This window comes from Mycteria americana, chromosome 15, assembly GCF_035582795.1.
Source record: "Mycteria americana isolate JAX WOST 10 ecotype Jacksonville Zoo and Gardens chromosome 15, USCA_MyAme_1.0, whole genome shotgun sequence".
Taxonomy (NCBI): domain Eukaryota; kingdom Metazoa; phylum Chordata; class Aves; order Ciconiiformes; family Ciconiidae; genus Mycteria; species Mycteria americana.
In genome coordinates this window covers 5,962,476-5,978,624 of record NC_134379.1, presented here as the reverse complement: position 1 = coordinate 5,978,624, position 16,149 = coordinate 5,962,476, and the positions used below count along the sequence as shown (strand labels likewise).

The window sequence follows — 16,149 nt, the reverse complement described above, 5'->3', positions numbered from 1 at the left end:
TCCCCATCCTGTTCAACAGCCCAGGAAATCATAACTCACTGTGATTTCACCCTCTGCTGATGTGCAACTGCTGTGAAATCACACTTCTAAAAAACACACGCTAACCAGAATCACAGCCCTGATGCCAAAGCTGCATTAACATGACTCCTGCGTTGCCTGTAGACAGCTCACCTCCTCAAGCATGGGAGCCATTCCCATTCCCTCTGTGCCTCAGCTCTCCCTCCTTTCCAGAAGTGGGGGGGAAAGGAAAACAGTTTGAAAGGCACAGCTTGACAAGAACATATCAGGCACTTCAGTTCTGTGGTTCCTAGTAGAGAGGTTAAAAATACCAGGAGGGTCTCATCAAGACCTCTTAGTTTTCTTTAAGCCTGTTCCTAACAAAGCCCTTCGCAACTGCGAGCACAAAGAGCAACTCTGGTGGTACATACATACACATTAAGGGGAGAGGAAGATATAAAACACAGGGCTCAGGTTTCAGATGGACAGTCGGAAGGGCAGGGATCATGTCTGTTACAAGAGGCTTTACCTTGCGGCGTACAGTGCAGCGGTGACACATCCACTCCCCCGGAGGCAGCATTTCCTCACTGAGCGGAGGGTTGCTACAAGAGAAATAAAAAGCAACGCTTTACTGTTTAGTTCTGGAATGCCTCTTCTCACATACACGCAGCCCGTGTCAGGGTAGCTCTGCAGGTTCCGCTTCCAGGCACTTCCTCCTTTTCTTTATGGTGACGCTCCCCGGTTTCACTCCCCCACACATCCACTTAGCAAGACACCTCTAAGAAACTAGTTTTCCATGACACCCATCTCATCTCCATGATGCAGCATGCTCCACGGTTTCAGAAGACAGTCTGAGAACCGAATAGCAACGATAAATGGAAGATTCACTTGTGTGCGACACATATACCTCCCCCCAACACCACCACCTCCTTAAATAACTCGATTGCTCCATGTAAGACTACACAGATTCCCGCGCAGCAAGCACAGTCGTACATCTAGGGATTTCCATCCCTTGAACGTGCAGTGCGAGTCCAGCTGAGCAAGCTGCCATGAAGTCTACCCACTGCTTCTCATGTACTCCATCCCTGGGCACGCTTACTTAATGGTGAAACCCACTTTCTATCTTAAGGCAACCCAAATACTCTTAAAAGTGTCACCATATACAGCTTGCCTTGGCTATGAAGCGCAAGATACATCCTACTCATATGGATCTGCACTTACTATAAAAGCTGTATCACATCGAAATGACATTCCCATTTTGATGCTAGAAATAAACCAAAGCAAATTAGATGAAGGAGTAAGGAGGACTATTTTGAGAAACACTTTTCCTCAGTTAAAGGCAGAGCAGCATATGTTAAATGATACACTTTCCTTATAGATCCTACTACTAGCTCAAGTACTTTCCAACACCTCTTTATCATTAAGATTTGTTATTTCAGCAAACTGCTGACTGTTGCAGGAAAAGTGTACATGCTGTCAGAAAAACAGCCAGTTACCATGCAGCGTGGCTTTAAGATACACTTTTAAAAGTTCTGCCTACTGATGCTAGAGGCAGCTGCACAGCAAGTCTGCTCTCTTGTGCTGAACACTCAACAGATAGATGCACTATCACAGGACCTGGAAGCTCCATTTCCCACTTTCAAGGGTTACAAGGGATCCAGCTGGGACTGGCTGGGTTATACAAGGTGATCAAGTAGTAGTGCGGCCACGCTAGCAAGGAGCTTACAAGACCGGCCAAGAAGCCACGCGAGCGTGGGCAGTCAGACTGTGGTTCACTTCAGGAGTCTCTATACTGTTTACTGCACCTACAGACAAATATCAAACCAAATCCAAGTTAAGCTTCAAGAAGTCTCCAGCACTGACAAGCCAGAGAGGGTAAGATACATATTTGTTGGCCAGTAAGAGCTGTGCTTTGCAGCAAAGGGAGAGGCTGTCTTCCTCGAGAATCTTGCTTCTAGCACGGGGAAATGGCACAGGATCCCAGCCCAGGCTCCCAAGCTTGAGCTGTAAAAACAAACACGCTTCCTTTGTTTAAACAGAGTCCCGGCGAGCCTTGCCCCGAGCGCGCCAGCGTGCCGACAGAAAGCCTCCGCAGGTACCACAGCCATCCAGGGTCACACTCGGTCTTGCAACACTGTGCCTGCAAGACTGAAGGAAGAACACAGCAAGAACCAAACTGGTAATAACCTCAGCATTTCTGGTGTCAGGCTCCGGGGAATTCAGTAGAGCCAACACATCTGGCAGCCATTTTGAGGAGGAGTGCAGGGTTTCAGAGGCCTCCGTGTTCCAGGCGCTCCAGAAACGCAGAGCTCTGCATACATGTGCAAACATACCTGCAGCTTATGTTTCTCATTTCCTGGAGGACTTGGATGAACAAGAGATCAGGCTCTAGACGAGAGCACCAAAGCCTCAACTACTGGCTGCTTTACATGAAGTCTCAAATGTTTGGCTGAAGCAGTAACTCCCCCCTGCCCCAAACTAATCTTTTGCTAACAGAAGCGGGGAAGGGGGGTGGAAGGAGGAGAGTAACAAATGATCCCAGTGTGCTTGCTGCAGCGTAAATCCATTCCCAGTCCTGAGGTAGATCCTTCGATATCTCAGGTTTTACTCCTGCTATAAACCAAGCTCTTGGATCTGCAGCTACAGTGCACACGGATTCATCTGGCCCATTCCCCCCTCCCAGCACCCCAGGCCAAAAAAACCCTACAGAGTTTGATTTGTTCATAGTGAATTTTAGCCCTCTGAAGCTACCGACGAGCGTGCCTGAACTGCTGGAAACACGTCTGCCCCATTCCAATGTACGCGTGGCGTGCCAGGGATCTACGCGCTGCCAGGTGCCTCCGGTTATTTGTTTTAACTGTTACCTCAATCTTACGCATTTTACAATGAAACAATTAATACCACGGTGAATCTTGAGAGATGCCTAGAAGAGTTAGAACAGGTTTCTCCTTAAGTGTGTATGTTATTGTCCCATTTGTTATGTTTGAATTATCTGCTCTACAACCATGAGATCCTACATATAAAGTACTCTTAAATGACAGCTTAGAGAAGCGTTTTAATGAATGCTGCTACCCAAAGGCCTGTGGAAGGAGGGGGAAAGATTAGTTTCAGACCAGCAGCAAGGTTCCAGCTCTCAGACTAGCCTCCTGAGTTTTTTGCTTGCTGTCAGGGCCTAACTGCTATAGCAAGTGTATTAAAAGACTGATTCTGCTTCTCCTGGTTAATGAACTGTTCATCAAGGCAGCTCGCTGCACTAACAAAGACTGATGAATGCTGTTCCTGCACTGCTGGCCTCTCCGCAAGCAGAGAGCATTTCCCGGGTCTTAGCATAAAGCCAGGGAAGCCCTAAAGAATGCTGTTTTAATTGACTAGTTATGACCACATTCTTCAACCTTTTACTGTAAGCATAAGAGAAACTGATTTTTAAATCTGAACAAGATACTTGATCTTCATAACCAAGGTAAGAATTAGCACTTTGGCAGGAGCACCACGGCCTCTTTCTCCCTATCTTTCATAGGTTCATTAGCATGCAGACCTCCAGCCGTTAGTGTTTGCTGCCAACAGGACCTGGAATTGTACAGCACCAACTTTATCTTCAGTTACAACACATCTCCTTTCAACTACACACCAATCAGTTGTACTGTTCTGTAAAATCTTGCTGAGCCTTCGTTTCGGAAAGTTTCCCCTTTCGTCATCACAGGCAAGAGTGGTGGCCAGCGCTATTTTGCCTGGAAGGTCTGGTGTGACCCGAATCAAATCTGCTCAGCAGAACATGTTTCTGAATTTAAGACAAAGACAGCTCCGAAAAAGTGAGTCTGACTTTCAAGGTTAATATCTACACAAACACCTGGAAGACCAACTCATACAAAGCCTCTGAAAATTAAGAGAGATGTTTATCACTACCTATTTGAAAGCCACTACGGTGATATGAAGTCACTGCCATAATACTAGTCTCATGGCTTTTTCTAAAAAAGTTAAGTAGCATCTCCTGAAATTCATACCAGATTTGTGTTGTCGAGACTTGCTCTTGTAAACTTTTGGACTAGCTCCCATGGCCAGAACATTATGCAAAGCCTCCCTTAAGATTTAAATGGCTATGAAGAAATCAAAAATCTTCAAGAGTCATCCATATATTAGGAGTTTTTATCAAGCAAACAATAGCATGAAGCCACTTAACTTTTCAATTTCACACTCTGGAGCTCTCATACATCAGATGCCTGTTGTTAAGTCTAAATCCTGTAATTACTCTTCACTTTCCTGACCTCAATAAATAAGTAAACAAACGCTCAAAGGAATGGCACCTTCTTCAATACAAACTGGGCCGTGGCTCTCAAAGGAACCAGTTATAAGCAAACCTGGAGTTATTTACACATTGCATTCCTGGTGGCCATCTTGTGTCAACAGCACGTTGACACTACTGAGAGCACGCTCTGGACCCACCAGGCTACAGCCAGCTATCGGGCTGGGATAATGGTGGCAGGAAAACAAACCAGTGTCTGGTGAAGCTCTCTTGAATAACTTGTTTTTGATGTCAGTTGTTTTCAACAATCGGACTTAGACACTTTTTTCTGTGCAGGGGAAAATAGTAACCCCATGAAAAAATGTAGGCAAGAGTATTTCTCCTTCTCAGAAATCTTCTAATTAACTTACCAAGACTCGATGACAGGCTTATAATGAAGGATGCTGGTTATGTTTGCCAGTTAGATAAAGGAAGAAGGCTTTTGGCTCTTCTATTGGACTCCTGTTTATCCCAATGATGGATAGAGCTACAGCTGTTCTACCAGCTTCATAAAGAACAAGGCTCCCTGGCTTCCTACAGCAGGGCCTCAATGGCAGCCGTAACTAAAACAAACCAGGAAACCAACCTCACTGTCAGCGCATTACAAGCGCCCCATTGAGAAACAGAGAAAGTTGCATCATTTACAAATTCAGTTCTTTGAAACAGTTTTACTGCGCCCAAGTTACACACTTCTGGTCACAGCTGCTCCAAAACCCTGCAGGAGGACACCTGGAAGCCAGCGCTGGGAGCCTCTACCTTATACATCATAAAAAAACACATGAAACAAGCTAACAGCTGCTGCCTGTTTCAAGTTCCTGCCCATTGCAACTCTCTTACCTTCCTATTGCAACTTTTGGATCAAAGAAGAGTTTACTCTTTTCTAAAGACAGAAGTCAGGCTCCATTACCTGAAAGATGGTTATTAGGAATACTGTCAGCTCTCTACTCTGTTCCAGCAGTGTCAGGATTCTTCCTCAGCACAAACTACTCAGTGAAGGTCTACAAGTTCTTCAAACTCCATCTGCCCCTTAATACGGCTGAAGCTGTGACACTCCGGAGGAAACAATCTTCCTGATGAAGCCAAAGATTTCTCAAGCACCAAAGCAGAGACCACCAAACTTCAGATACGCTAGGCACAACCTGATCACATTAAAACTAACCAACTAACTTTTTGGCCTTGATTAGGCTCACATATTTTATATGTTATACCTGCTCGAAGCCAGTATGCAATTCACATTAACTACAGAGCATCAGCCACTATATTTTTATCTGTGGTTCAACTCCTCCTGAGGGAACTAGTGAAAAAAAGCTTGATAGCCGCCAGCATAACTTTGTTTACATTGAAGTGGAAGTCTTGGGCATGCATATAAAAAGTTCTAAATTAATAATATCCAGCTAGGAGACCTGGACATCACTGGACAGGTCAGCACATGATTATTTTGGCTGCCACTATGCAAAGAAGGGAACCAAAATGACCGTTTCACAGGTCACCAATTATCCCATCATCTGGAACACTGCATCTGCTTAGCACGCATCTTTCCAACAGCATGGCCAGAGTTGGAAATAAGGGTTCAGCAACAGAGAAGCAGGATTAAAACACCATTATATAGCCAGACAGCAAGAAACAAGACGCATACAAGGAAAGACAAAGGTACACTAGCATAATCCGTCCACATGCCAGTACAAGAGCAGAGGAAGACTCGAACGCTTAGAGTTTAAGAAGTAATATCGCCAGGTATGCTATATTCCAAAATTTCACTCCCTGTGTGCTTCTTTCTACCTTCTAAAGCAGCCAGCATTCAACACTGCAAGGGCAGAACATTGTGCCGACCAGCGGTTCAAGTCTGGCAGCAGTACTACCGTGCTCCTAAGATACCAGGTACTGTTTCACAAGCCAAAGCACTAGTGTATTGCGAATTTGAGTATTCTGTAAATTCCGAAGCCAGTGAAGTTATTTACTTGTATCCTTCCTCAAACCGCTCCTGCTAGTCTCATCCTGGGAAGAGAGAGGTAAGCACAACCTCATGGAAGCACGTTATCTACCTTACCTCGCCTCCCTTCCCACTTGTCACCAGGGGTCCAGCCTCTTCCCCGTGCACAGGCAATCCCGAGACTCACAGGGAATCAGAAAAGTTCCCTCCAACGTGATGAAGTAGAACTTTTTTGTCTCAGACCTGACAAGCAGGAGAGTTCAATAAACTGGATAAGCTGCATGTAAACATGTGATCACCTGATGTAATTAGTTACTTCTATTTATAGAAAGAACCTGGCCCATAGAGACCATTCCCCGAGACAACCTATTACTTATTACCCTCATTAACAGCTGACAAGAAAATTAAAGCAAGTATTGTTTTTTAAGATATTACATTTCCACATATATATAAAAAATAAGTATAAATCTATATAAATAAATATGCATTAAAAAGTGTATAATACCAGCTGTACTGCACTGAGGGGTTTGGTTTGGTTTTTTTTTTTTTTGTAATTAGTTTGGTTGGTTATGAACTCCGATATTTGGGACATATCTGCTAGGGAACCGTCCAGCTTTGTATTAATAAGCAGAAATCATGGAAGTCAATAGGAAGACTTGTTGACTTTGGAAAATTTGGGTCAGACCCAGAAATTCAGGCATTGTGCACATCCTGACTCCTGTTTCTTTCCCATGCATCACTCATGCCTGTACTGCAGACAATAGTAACAATAGCCTGAATTCAATGTCCAGATTCATTACGAAGTGTTCAGATCTTTACAGCACCATCTTCTTAACAGATTAGAAGTCACCTTCTCAAAGCAGGATGACACATAGGGCAGCATCGGGGAAAAGAAAGAGGGCTGAGGAACAACACAGCTCTAGTGAGAATCACTTCATCCAATTTTATCTTTAAAGAACAATAAATGAAGAGACATGTCTGGTGGGAAAAAAAAATAATCAAAACACAAGTCTGAGAGGTTTCTGAGAAGTGAACACATTCAGCCCTAGCCATACTGAATGTGTTCAAAGGAGACAGGGGTGAAAGGACAGAAGCAATAAGGTGGAAAAAAGGAAAGCAGCACATCAGAAGAGGATGAAGGACAGACCCATAAAAGCAAAAGTATGAATTTGTCTTCACACAGGCACAAGTGAAGTATAATTCTAACATCTACATGTGGACTAGGCTTTCCCAAGAACACTGGGGAGGAGAGGGAAAAGAGCAGCAATAGAAATATCCACAAAAAAACCCTTAAAGCAGGGTATAAATTCTTCTCTGCCTTTTCCAGATCACCTTCATATCCTACTCCTGTTGCTATTCTAGACAGAGATCACTGTGAAGTTCACATGATGCCTCGCCCAAAGTCAGGGGCTGTACAGGCAGGTGTTTCACACCAATCACTAGCACTTGCCAGAAATTCAGCATGGGGTTTTCAGCCTGCTAAATTGCATCCTGAGGCCACTGCTTTCTGCAGGGTTCAAAGTCAGTAATCTCCAGCTCCATCTAGTTTACTTCAAGTGACTCGTGCAAAGCGGACGTCAGCAGAAATAGGTTAGAGTTGGGTTCAGGCGCTAGATTTCCCCCAGCTGGCTGAGATGCTCTTTGCCTTTTGTACTCAAGATCTGATACACCAACTGGAAGAATTTTTTTGTTCTTCATTTTTGGCTATAGGGAGCATTTACTCCATACCCTAAAAAGGTACAGAACTGCATTACAACTGCTATCTGTCAACCCCTTTATTAAAGAGAAGGTACAACACTATTTTTACTCAGCTTACAGAGTTACTGGATACTGCAGCATTCCTTCGAGGAAGCTGAGCAGACAACTAGCGAGCGGTGGAGTTGGAGGCAACGTAAATTGACTACTGCAATAAGAAAAAAACAGCTCTGACAATCCGACTGTGTCACAAAATCACAAGTTTAGCCAGTAAACTGACGTGGCAAGATGCTTTTTGCTTACACTCACTTCTTTCAAATCCAGTACTTCAAAACAAAACCATATTATATTCTCAGATACATTAGCATTTTCACAAGTCCAAGCTTACTTCCTGACTGGTTAAAAAAAAAAAAAAAACAAAACAGGTACATCCTTCTCACATGTGATTTATATCGCAACTGGCAGCACTCCCTAAATATTCAGACTTTGTAACACTTGCTTTCAGGAAGATACACCTCTTTCCTACTCTGGAAGTAACTGTTCCCTTTCTTCACAGCAGATTCCTGCTATTTTCTACTGACTCAAGGATTAACAAGGGCTCCCAGAGCACAGGAAAAAATCAAGAACCTGACACACACCAGTGAGTCAGACTAGCAACAAAAACAGTTTAACATCCACTTTGTGGGTCAATAAACAGAAGAACCGATGTCAGTGCCTTTACTATGTAGAAAAACGGTTTCAGTATCGATGCTACAACCGAAATCTCAGATTGACTCAGACTGTCCTACACAGGGAGGCAGCCAGGAGCCCTGCCTGCAGAGCAGGTGTTCTTCACACCATCACAACAGCACCTACAACCCAAGTCCTAAAGATCAGTTTCAGGGGGGAAAATGCATGTTTGGTCTTGACTCTTACTATAAATATATAGCTCTGCTGTTAAAAATCTGTAGCTGAGGACAGTGTGGGGCCACTCCCCATCCGAGATGTCCTTCACACCCGCTGTAACAGAAGTACAGCAGGATGTTAGACATGCTAACCATGACTGCTTCCCATTTACTACCTCCACCTAAAGCGACGTTGAGAAATGGAGAGAGGGGAGAATTATCAGAGCATTGTACGATTTTGTGTAATAAACACAGTAGCCCTCCCATTCCCAACTATGAGATCCGCAGGCAGCTGTACAATCTTAGCAGCACTGAGCTTGTATGTGATAAAAAGGCACAAGGCAAGCTAAATGAAGGTGAATATATTTACAAGATAGGGCTAAGATCTCCATAACAAACAGTCATTAGCAGATTAGTATTATGAATCTAATCCAATTAAGAATTTCCTTTGCAAATGCCTGGAGGAGCTGGAATTCCTCTGGGAAGACCTTTCCTCGTTTTGAAAGGCTCCCGTGAGTCACGCCTGCAGGTCTGACATACCAGGAAAGACCAGCTCCGGAGCAGCACGAACCAAGCTGTGAACCCAACCTCGAAGCAAGCTGCTGCATCCTACTGAACTTGAGTCATCAACTCAAAAATGGACCCCGCAGCAGCATGAAAAAAAGAATTCTCAGTTCCACAAGTCCCAGTCAACATAAAACTGGCACTCTCTCAAGGAAAGGGACAAAACAGCAGAGAACTTTCCTTATTAACAGTCTTGTACCGTGCCTTTTTAAACAGCTTCAGATCATTACGGATGTTTGACATAATGCTAGTCCATACAGCAGCCATGTCTGAAGAAAAAGAGTAAGTTAAGCAGTTAAATGCTGACTTTGACAGAATCCTAACGCCTCGCTCCTACCGCTTTACACTGATGTTGAGAACAGCAGCAGCGATCCACGGCTTGATCTGAATGCCCAACTCTTGCCCACACTGCAAAATCTGCTCATGCTCAGTTTAACACGAGCAACATACATGCACACACAGGTGACAATCATGGTTTGCAACTCCCAAAATTAGATTAGTTCATCAAATTCTTACTGTGAATGGTTTTCTGGTGCCCTCAGCTTAAGTTCGTAGATATCTGCCTTTGCATCAAGAGATTTAGGACAAAATAAGGAGAGCGAAAGATCTCATTGGTACAACTTTGCTGAAGAGAACTGCCAAGACTGATCATGTTACCACATCTGCAGACACATGCGCAGTGACCCTCCGCACAGAGAAACCAAGCCAGTGCAGTTCCTTCCTTCTGGTTTATGATCAAGACTACGCTGGCCCCAACACTACCAAAATACCAGAACCAAAGATACATAAAAATTGCTGTTTTTAAAAAAAATGTATATTGTTTTAACAAACTATCAGTTAAGATAGACACATTTAAATTAACATTTGGAACAGAACAGCTTACTATCTGATCTTCAAAATGCAATTACATGAACATTAAAGTAGGTTTTTGCCAGTCATTTAACATTAAAAAAAAAATCCCAGAAAGCCTCAAAATAAAAACTTTCTGCAGTTAAGCCACAAGCTTTTTTGAAGCTGTCCGAAGTGCCAGTGTTTACGAGTCACACGAACACATGTAATTCAATGTATTGAAACCCTGCTCCTCTGTAGTTCACTTTTAAGCCTGAAGTTAGCCTCTCCGGCACCTTTCTGGACCTTCTGCTAATCCTTGCGGTGGCAGATGCTTCAGACCATTCAAAGTTTCACCTGAAACCCCCGAGGCAGCCAAAGATTCCCATTCAGGGAAGGATTAGCTAAGACAATAGAAAGGCTAATGTTTCCCTCACACAGAATGGATATTCATGTAAAAAAACCAAAGCTAGACAAAATGCCAAGAGAAGGCAGGACGTTTTAGACCTGGATAAGGTGGGGAAAAAGTTATTGATGTCCTACCAGTCAAACACAACTTTTTTCCATTCTTTGTGCAAAGCACTTAACCGCCGTGACTCATAGAAAATATGCAAAACTCAGGCTAGTTTAGCTTCATCTACTTCTCTTTGTAGCTCTGTTACTCCAGTTCTTCGACAACAGCACTTTGGCAAAGACTGCCAAATCGGAGGGGAAATGGAGCCAAACGCTCCAAATATAAACATGAAGAGGCAAGCGTTGCAAAAAGTTTGAAGGAGCTAGCAGGCCCCAGTACAGATGCAGCGTACCTCTCCCAGCACAGCCGCGGGGTGATCCAGCAGCTAAGGGAAGCCTTTTTGCTGGGCAGTGCCACAAAACTGGTACTGTCTGTTTACCATAACGGGCAGCTGGTCAGCTTTAGGCAACTCAGGTCTCTTTGCCATGCTAGCAGTGCTTCACAGCCAGCAGCATGCGATTTGTAAGAGGGACTTGAACAGCAGCATTCAGCGAGGTTAGCGATTTTGGGCTCCTCCAACCAGAAACTCAGGCAGTGAGACTTATAAAAAAAAAAAAAAAGAAAGAAAGAAAAAACAAACACAAAACCGTTCTGTGTTAGTTCTCCCTCCTGTTGTCGCTCCCCTCCCCCAGCTTGTTAACTAAACTTTTCCTCTCCCAGGGATCTTTCTAATCCTTCAGCGAAGCTGTAATGCATTTGCAACATCAGTCACTTTGCAAACCAACTTCAATGTGAATCAAGTTTACGACGAGCTCAAGAAAATACAGGGAATTCTAACAATCACATAGCCAGGAGGAGGATATAAACGGGGAAGAATAGTAGTACTGGAAAATTGGTTTTCAATCACGTAAAGGAGGAATGTACACCATTCTTAGGGGCGTGGGTTAAGGCAGAACATCAGAATGAAAATGTACGCTGCACCTTTACCCAAAGCAGCAGATTATGGGCAAACAGCATAACCAAAAGCAGACTTAAGAATTAAAAATCCTATGTTCTGTTTTCAAGAATTATTAAGGACAGAAAAAAAAAAACTGTCTGTAAATTCAGACCTGAAAACAGTCACCTGACTATGATATTAATCCAAGTATGTTGAAACTAAGTATCTGGAAGGGATTTTACACTTTCCTGTATCCCTCCCACCAAGCCAGTTTATCTGTAGCCAGGCTGGTAATTCTCCTGGTCCATGGACTCTCACAGTACCTGTAGGAGTTTTACGCTGAGCTAGCAGTTCTGAAACGGAGTTGTGAGAAGAGCTGACACCCTGACAGATGAATTGGGAAGTCACTTCCACCCACATTAATTCAGGAAAGCAGTCATTCCACAGCGTATCAACAAAACTTGTTATTTACCATCAGAGACGTGTAATACTATCAGACTCGGAAAGTTTTGGGGGTTTTGGCCAAGCGCTTTCTGTTTTCTGTAGAAGACAACAGGTTTAGGTACTAAACTGAAGTTAAGGCAAACTGCTGAAGTTTGAGAACCACACGCTTACCTAATGAAGCCAACTCGCTCGCTAGAGGTTTAAACAACACGGTACAGAAGAGCTTTCTCTACATAGGAAGGAACAAAACTAGTTCATGGGCCGCTGAGCTGGGTTAACTCCTGGGTTTGTCTCCAGCCTACTGCGTGACTGGGACTGATCACACCCTTGTCATTCATTTTCTTTTATAATATGGCCTCTCCTATACAGCTTTAATCAACTGATTATAAATCCTAGACCACTTAAGAGCTGCTCTTCTATTTTTTTTTTTCTGTATTGATAATAAATGCAACCTGGTACTAAAGTTTACAACAAATATTTAAAGAACAGGTAAGCTGTCGAAACAATTCAGCTCGTATGCCCCAGCAGTATATTTAAACTGCTATTCAAATGACTTAAAACAAGCATTGCATTAAAGCTGCTACTCTTTAAATAAAAAAAGGAGGCAGAAAGGAAGTTGCAAGTGCTGCCTTTATGCCTAAGTTTATATCCAGAACGGAAGTTTACTTTAAGCAAGATGTAGGAGGTAAAGGGAAGAAAACATGAAAATAAAACCTGAGCATCCCTTCGAAACAACCTGAAGGCCTTGAAGGTTCACTTGAAGGTCTTGGCTGAGCGACGGACAGAGGTCCACAAGCAGGGAGGCAGAACCAGGCCCAAGCCAGAGGCCTTTAGGCAAAGCCTATCCAGCAGCGTGCAGCTGGCTCGCTGCACCACTCCAGACCGTGCCACCTCCCGCGGCAGGGTTTGGGCTACTGTCAAAGTGATCGCCCGAGAGATACCCCAGGAAAGGCAACAAATGGAGTGAGAAGGTGTAATCAGAATTGCACCTTCCATGCCTGTTCTGAAGGGTGACCAGCTAGGCAAAGATTTTTTTTTTAATAATTATAATGCAACTAACTCAAGTACAGCCAAAGCTTTACAGAAATCTGATTTACATGACTGTTTCCCACTCACTAACTACAAGAAACTTGCCAAATTAAGCCATGAAATTTAGCCAAGTTTAGTCACGCACAAAGTGGTCTCATTTACGGTTAGGTTTAACTAGGATTCAGAGTCAACCATGAAACTCTACAACGTTAGTCACAGCTCTTCCATCTCAAAATGTGAAGTTTTAGCCATAGCTCCAGCCTCACTAAGAGAAGGCTCAGGATGGGTTTGGCAGCACCTGCAAGCAAACACCGAGTTTTAAGCAACTGTGCCCTATAGAAGAAAAAAACCCCTTAAATTAAAGGTCACCAAGAAGGCTGGACAAAAAAAAACCCCTAATTAGTGTCCTCCTAGTAAATATTAAGAGGATCCGCACTACCACCAGTAGCACTTCCTCAGGGTAGGAGGGATGATGTCATGCCTGCACACTACAGCATTGTCGGGTTCGTCTGGCTATACGCTGCTAACGGGACACTCCCTACAGAACTGTGACCGCACAGTCAGTTTTCCTGGTATCAGCAATCAGCTTAATAAGTGTTCAGAGACCTGCAATTAGCATATAAACGCAGTATAACCACCAAGCAAAAGAAAAAAAAAAAAAAACACACAACAGAAAAAAAAAGGCAAAGAGGAGACAGCTGTAACAGGGTGGCAAACAAAGCTCCAAAGCATGAAAGAGAGAAAGGAATGTGGTTAAAAAATCTCCCCTAAGGAAGAATACTCTGTACGCCCGAGCTCCAGCTGTTTGACTTGCCCCGCTCCCTCCTCCACTCCATTATCCACTGGCTGCGCTAATTTAACACAAACCGCCCGCCTGTGTCAACTGTTGAAGGGGAGATGGGGGAAAGGCGGCCTCGGATGCGTCTGGGCTACCGGTGCGGAAAGGAAAAAAAACTTTGGGGCGGAAAGTTCAGGTGCCGTTGGCGGGTCGCTTTGTGCCGAGAGCTTAGGAAGCTGCGAGGGAAGGCAGCGAGAGTCCTTCCCCGCTGCAGCCTCTACCGACTAGAGCTTTGCCACCGCCTCCACACGCACCTCAACTCCCACACGGGACCCAGATTTGCATGCAGGAAGATCTGCCTTCATCAACAAAGCCACGCAACTCCCAGCAAGAGGACCCGGCTGCCCCCAGTTCACGGCAGTCACTCCCACAGATGAGACAAGCAGGTCCGAAGAGTCAGGAGGAAGGAAAAAAGGAGGGAAAAGAATAAACCCGGCCAATTTTAAAGTCCGGAGGCCTGGATTTCCACAGGGAAGGTATTTTCACGTTTGAGATACCGGGGGAGCGCTGCGAGGGTTTGGAAGTCATATATGCAGCCAAAATGGCGCTGAGAATAAAAATATAATTTAAAGGAAGGTCGCCATATTGTAAACAGTGAGGCAGGGAGACACAGAGACAGCAACCTCCATTATTCCCAGCAGCTGCAGCAGCACGGAAGCGCTGGGAACGTCAGGCCTGGTGCGGAGACGCCACCGCCGCTTCCCCCCCTCCAGCCAGGACCCTCCGGAGGCCCCCCCCCAGCAACGCACCCTTAGAGAGGGGTGAGGAGGGGAAGTTATCCGCTCGGGGGGGAGGGTGGAAGGCCGGGTAAGGGCAGCACCAAAGCAGCCAGGCCGCAACAGCCAGCGGCCTCGCTCCTCCTCTGGGCCTCTCGGCCGCTGCTCAGCACAAAAAGAAAGGAGGGTGGTGGACCCCCACCCGCCAGAGAAAGCAGAGAGGGGGTTTTTCACTTCGGCCGCTGTTGGATTAGTCTCGGGGGAGATGGACCCGAGTGGGGTTTGCACCTCTCCTTTTTGTTCCTGCCTGCTACGCCCGGCCCCGTGTCCCGTCCCGTCCCCCCCCCCCCCGCGCAAGGCAGGGACCTAACGGGAAGCAGGAGCCGCTGGAGGGAAGGCGCTGCCCGGGCCGGGCCGGCCAGAACCGGAGGGAGACAGCACCGAGCCTTACCAGCACTGGAGGTGGAATGCGGCGGGGCAGTGATCGCAGCACAGCAGATCCCCTCCTTCCTTGCAGCTATCGCAGCTATCGTGGTTAGTGGCCCTGCCACTTCGCCTGGGCTCCTTCTCGGGCCTCCTGCTCTTCTTTTCCCCATCTTCGCTCTTGGGGGGAGCCAGGAGGGCTTGGATTTGCTGCACATGGACAGACAGACACAGAGAGAGGGGCTCTGAGGGGCTGGGACGGACCCTCACCCCAAGCGCCCTTCTCCCAGCTGCCCGACGGGGGAGAGCGGCCCCGGGCCCGCCGGGGGGGGCGGACGGGGACAGGGCCTCGGCCGGGCCCGCCCCGCCCGCCGGCCCCGTGTCCGGGAGGGCCTCTCCCGGGGATTGGGCGAGCCGCCTCCGTCCCTCCGCGCTTCCTTGTATGGCCACGGGGCTCCGGGGGGGTGGGGGGGGTGTCCCTCCCCATTTTGCAGCCCCGCGGCCTCCCCGGTCGGGCCTCCCCCCGCCGCGGCCCGGGCCTCACCTCCATGAGCCCCCCGGAGGTGTCCAGGTCGTAGACGATCGTCTTGGTCTCCATCTTCTCCCACATTCATCCAGCCCGGGAGCGGCCCCGAGAGCCCCCCCCGGCGAGAGGGAGCGAAGCGGGGGGGGGGGGGCGGGGGGAGGCGGCCCCTCAGCAGCGGCGGCGGCGGCGGCGGTCTCCGCGTCGAGGGGGGCGGCGGCGGGGGCGGGCGGCGGGGCCTAGCCCACGGGCCGCTGCGGCTTGCCCGTCGTCCTCCTCCTCCTCCAGCCGGGCCCGGGGGCGGCTGCGGGGGGCCCCGCGCCCGCTGCCATGCCGCGCAAGGGGGGAGGGAGGGGGCGGCGCGGCCCCGCGCCCGCCGCCGCCGCACACGCACGGCGCACGCACCACACACAGGCGGCGCCGACGCTCAGGGCCCCGCCGCCGCCGCGCCGCCCGCGCACGCGCAGACCGCGCCCCGCCGCCGGCCGCCCCCCCCTCCCCGCCCGGCGCGCAGGCGCGGCCCCGCGCCGCCGCCCCTCCCCCTCCCGCCGCCGCCTCCCGCGCTCGGCCCTGGCGCGGCGGGGGGAGGGCGCACGCGCCGCCATTGC

At 47.3% G+C, this 16,149-nt stretch overlaps 1 protein-coding gene across 1 annotated transcript in view; it reads right to left on the bottom strand.

Annotated features, from left to right (window-relative positions):
• PHF12 (PHD finger protein 12) overlaps positions 1-16,000 on the bottom strand; it is a 33,000-nt gene extending 17,000 nt beyond the window's left edge. Inside the window, exons 1-3 of the mRNA XM_075517647.1 lie at positions 15,563-16,000; positions 15,047-15,228; positions 527-599 (exon numbers count right to left, since the gene is read on the bottom strand). Coding sequence (XP_075373762.1) covers positions 527-599; positions 15,047-15,228; positions 15,563-15,628 — 321 coding nt within the window. The 5' untranslated portion in view covers positions 15,629-16,000. The remainder of the gene's footprint in view (positions 1-526; positions 600-15,046; positions 15,229-15,562) is intronic.
• Between the last annotated feature and the right edge of the window lie 149 nt (positions 16,001-16,149).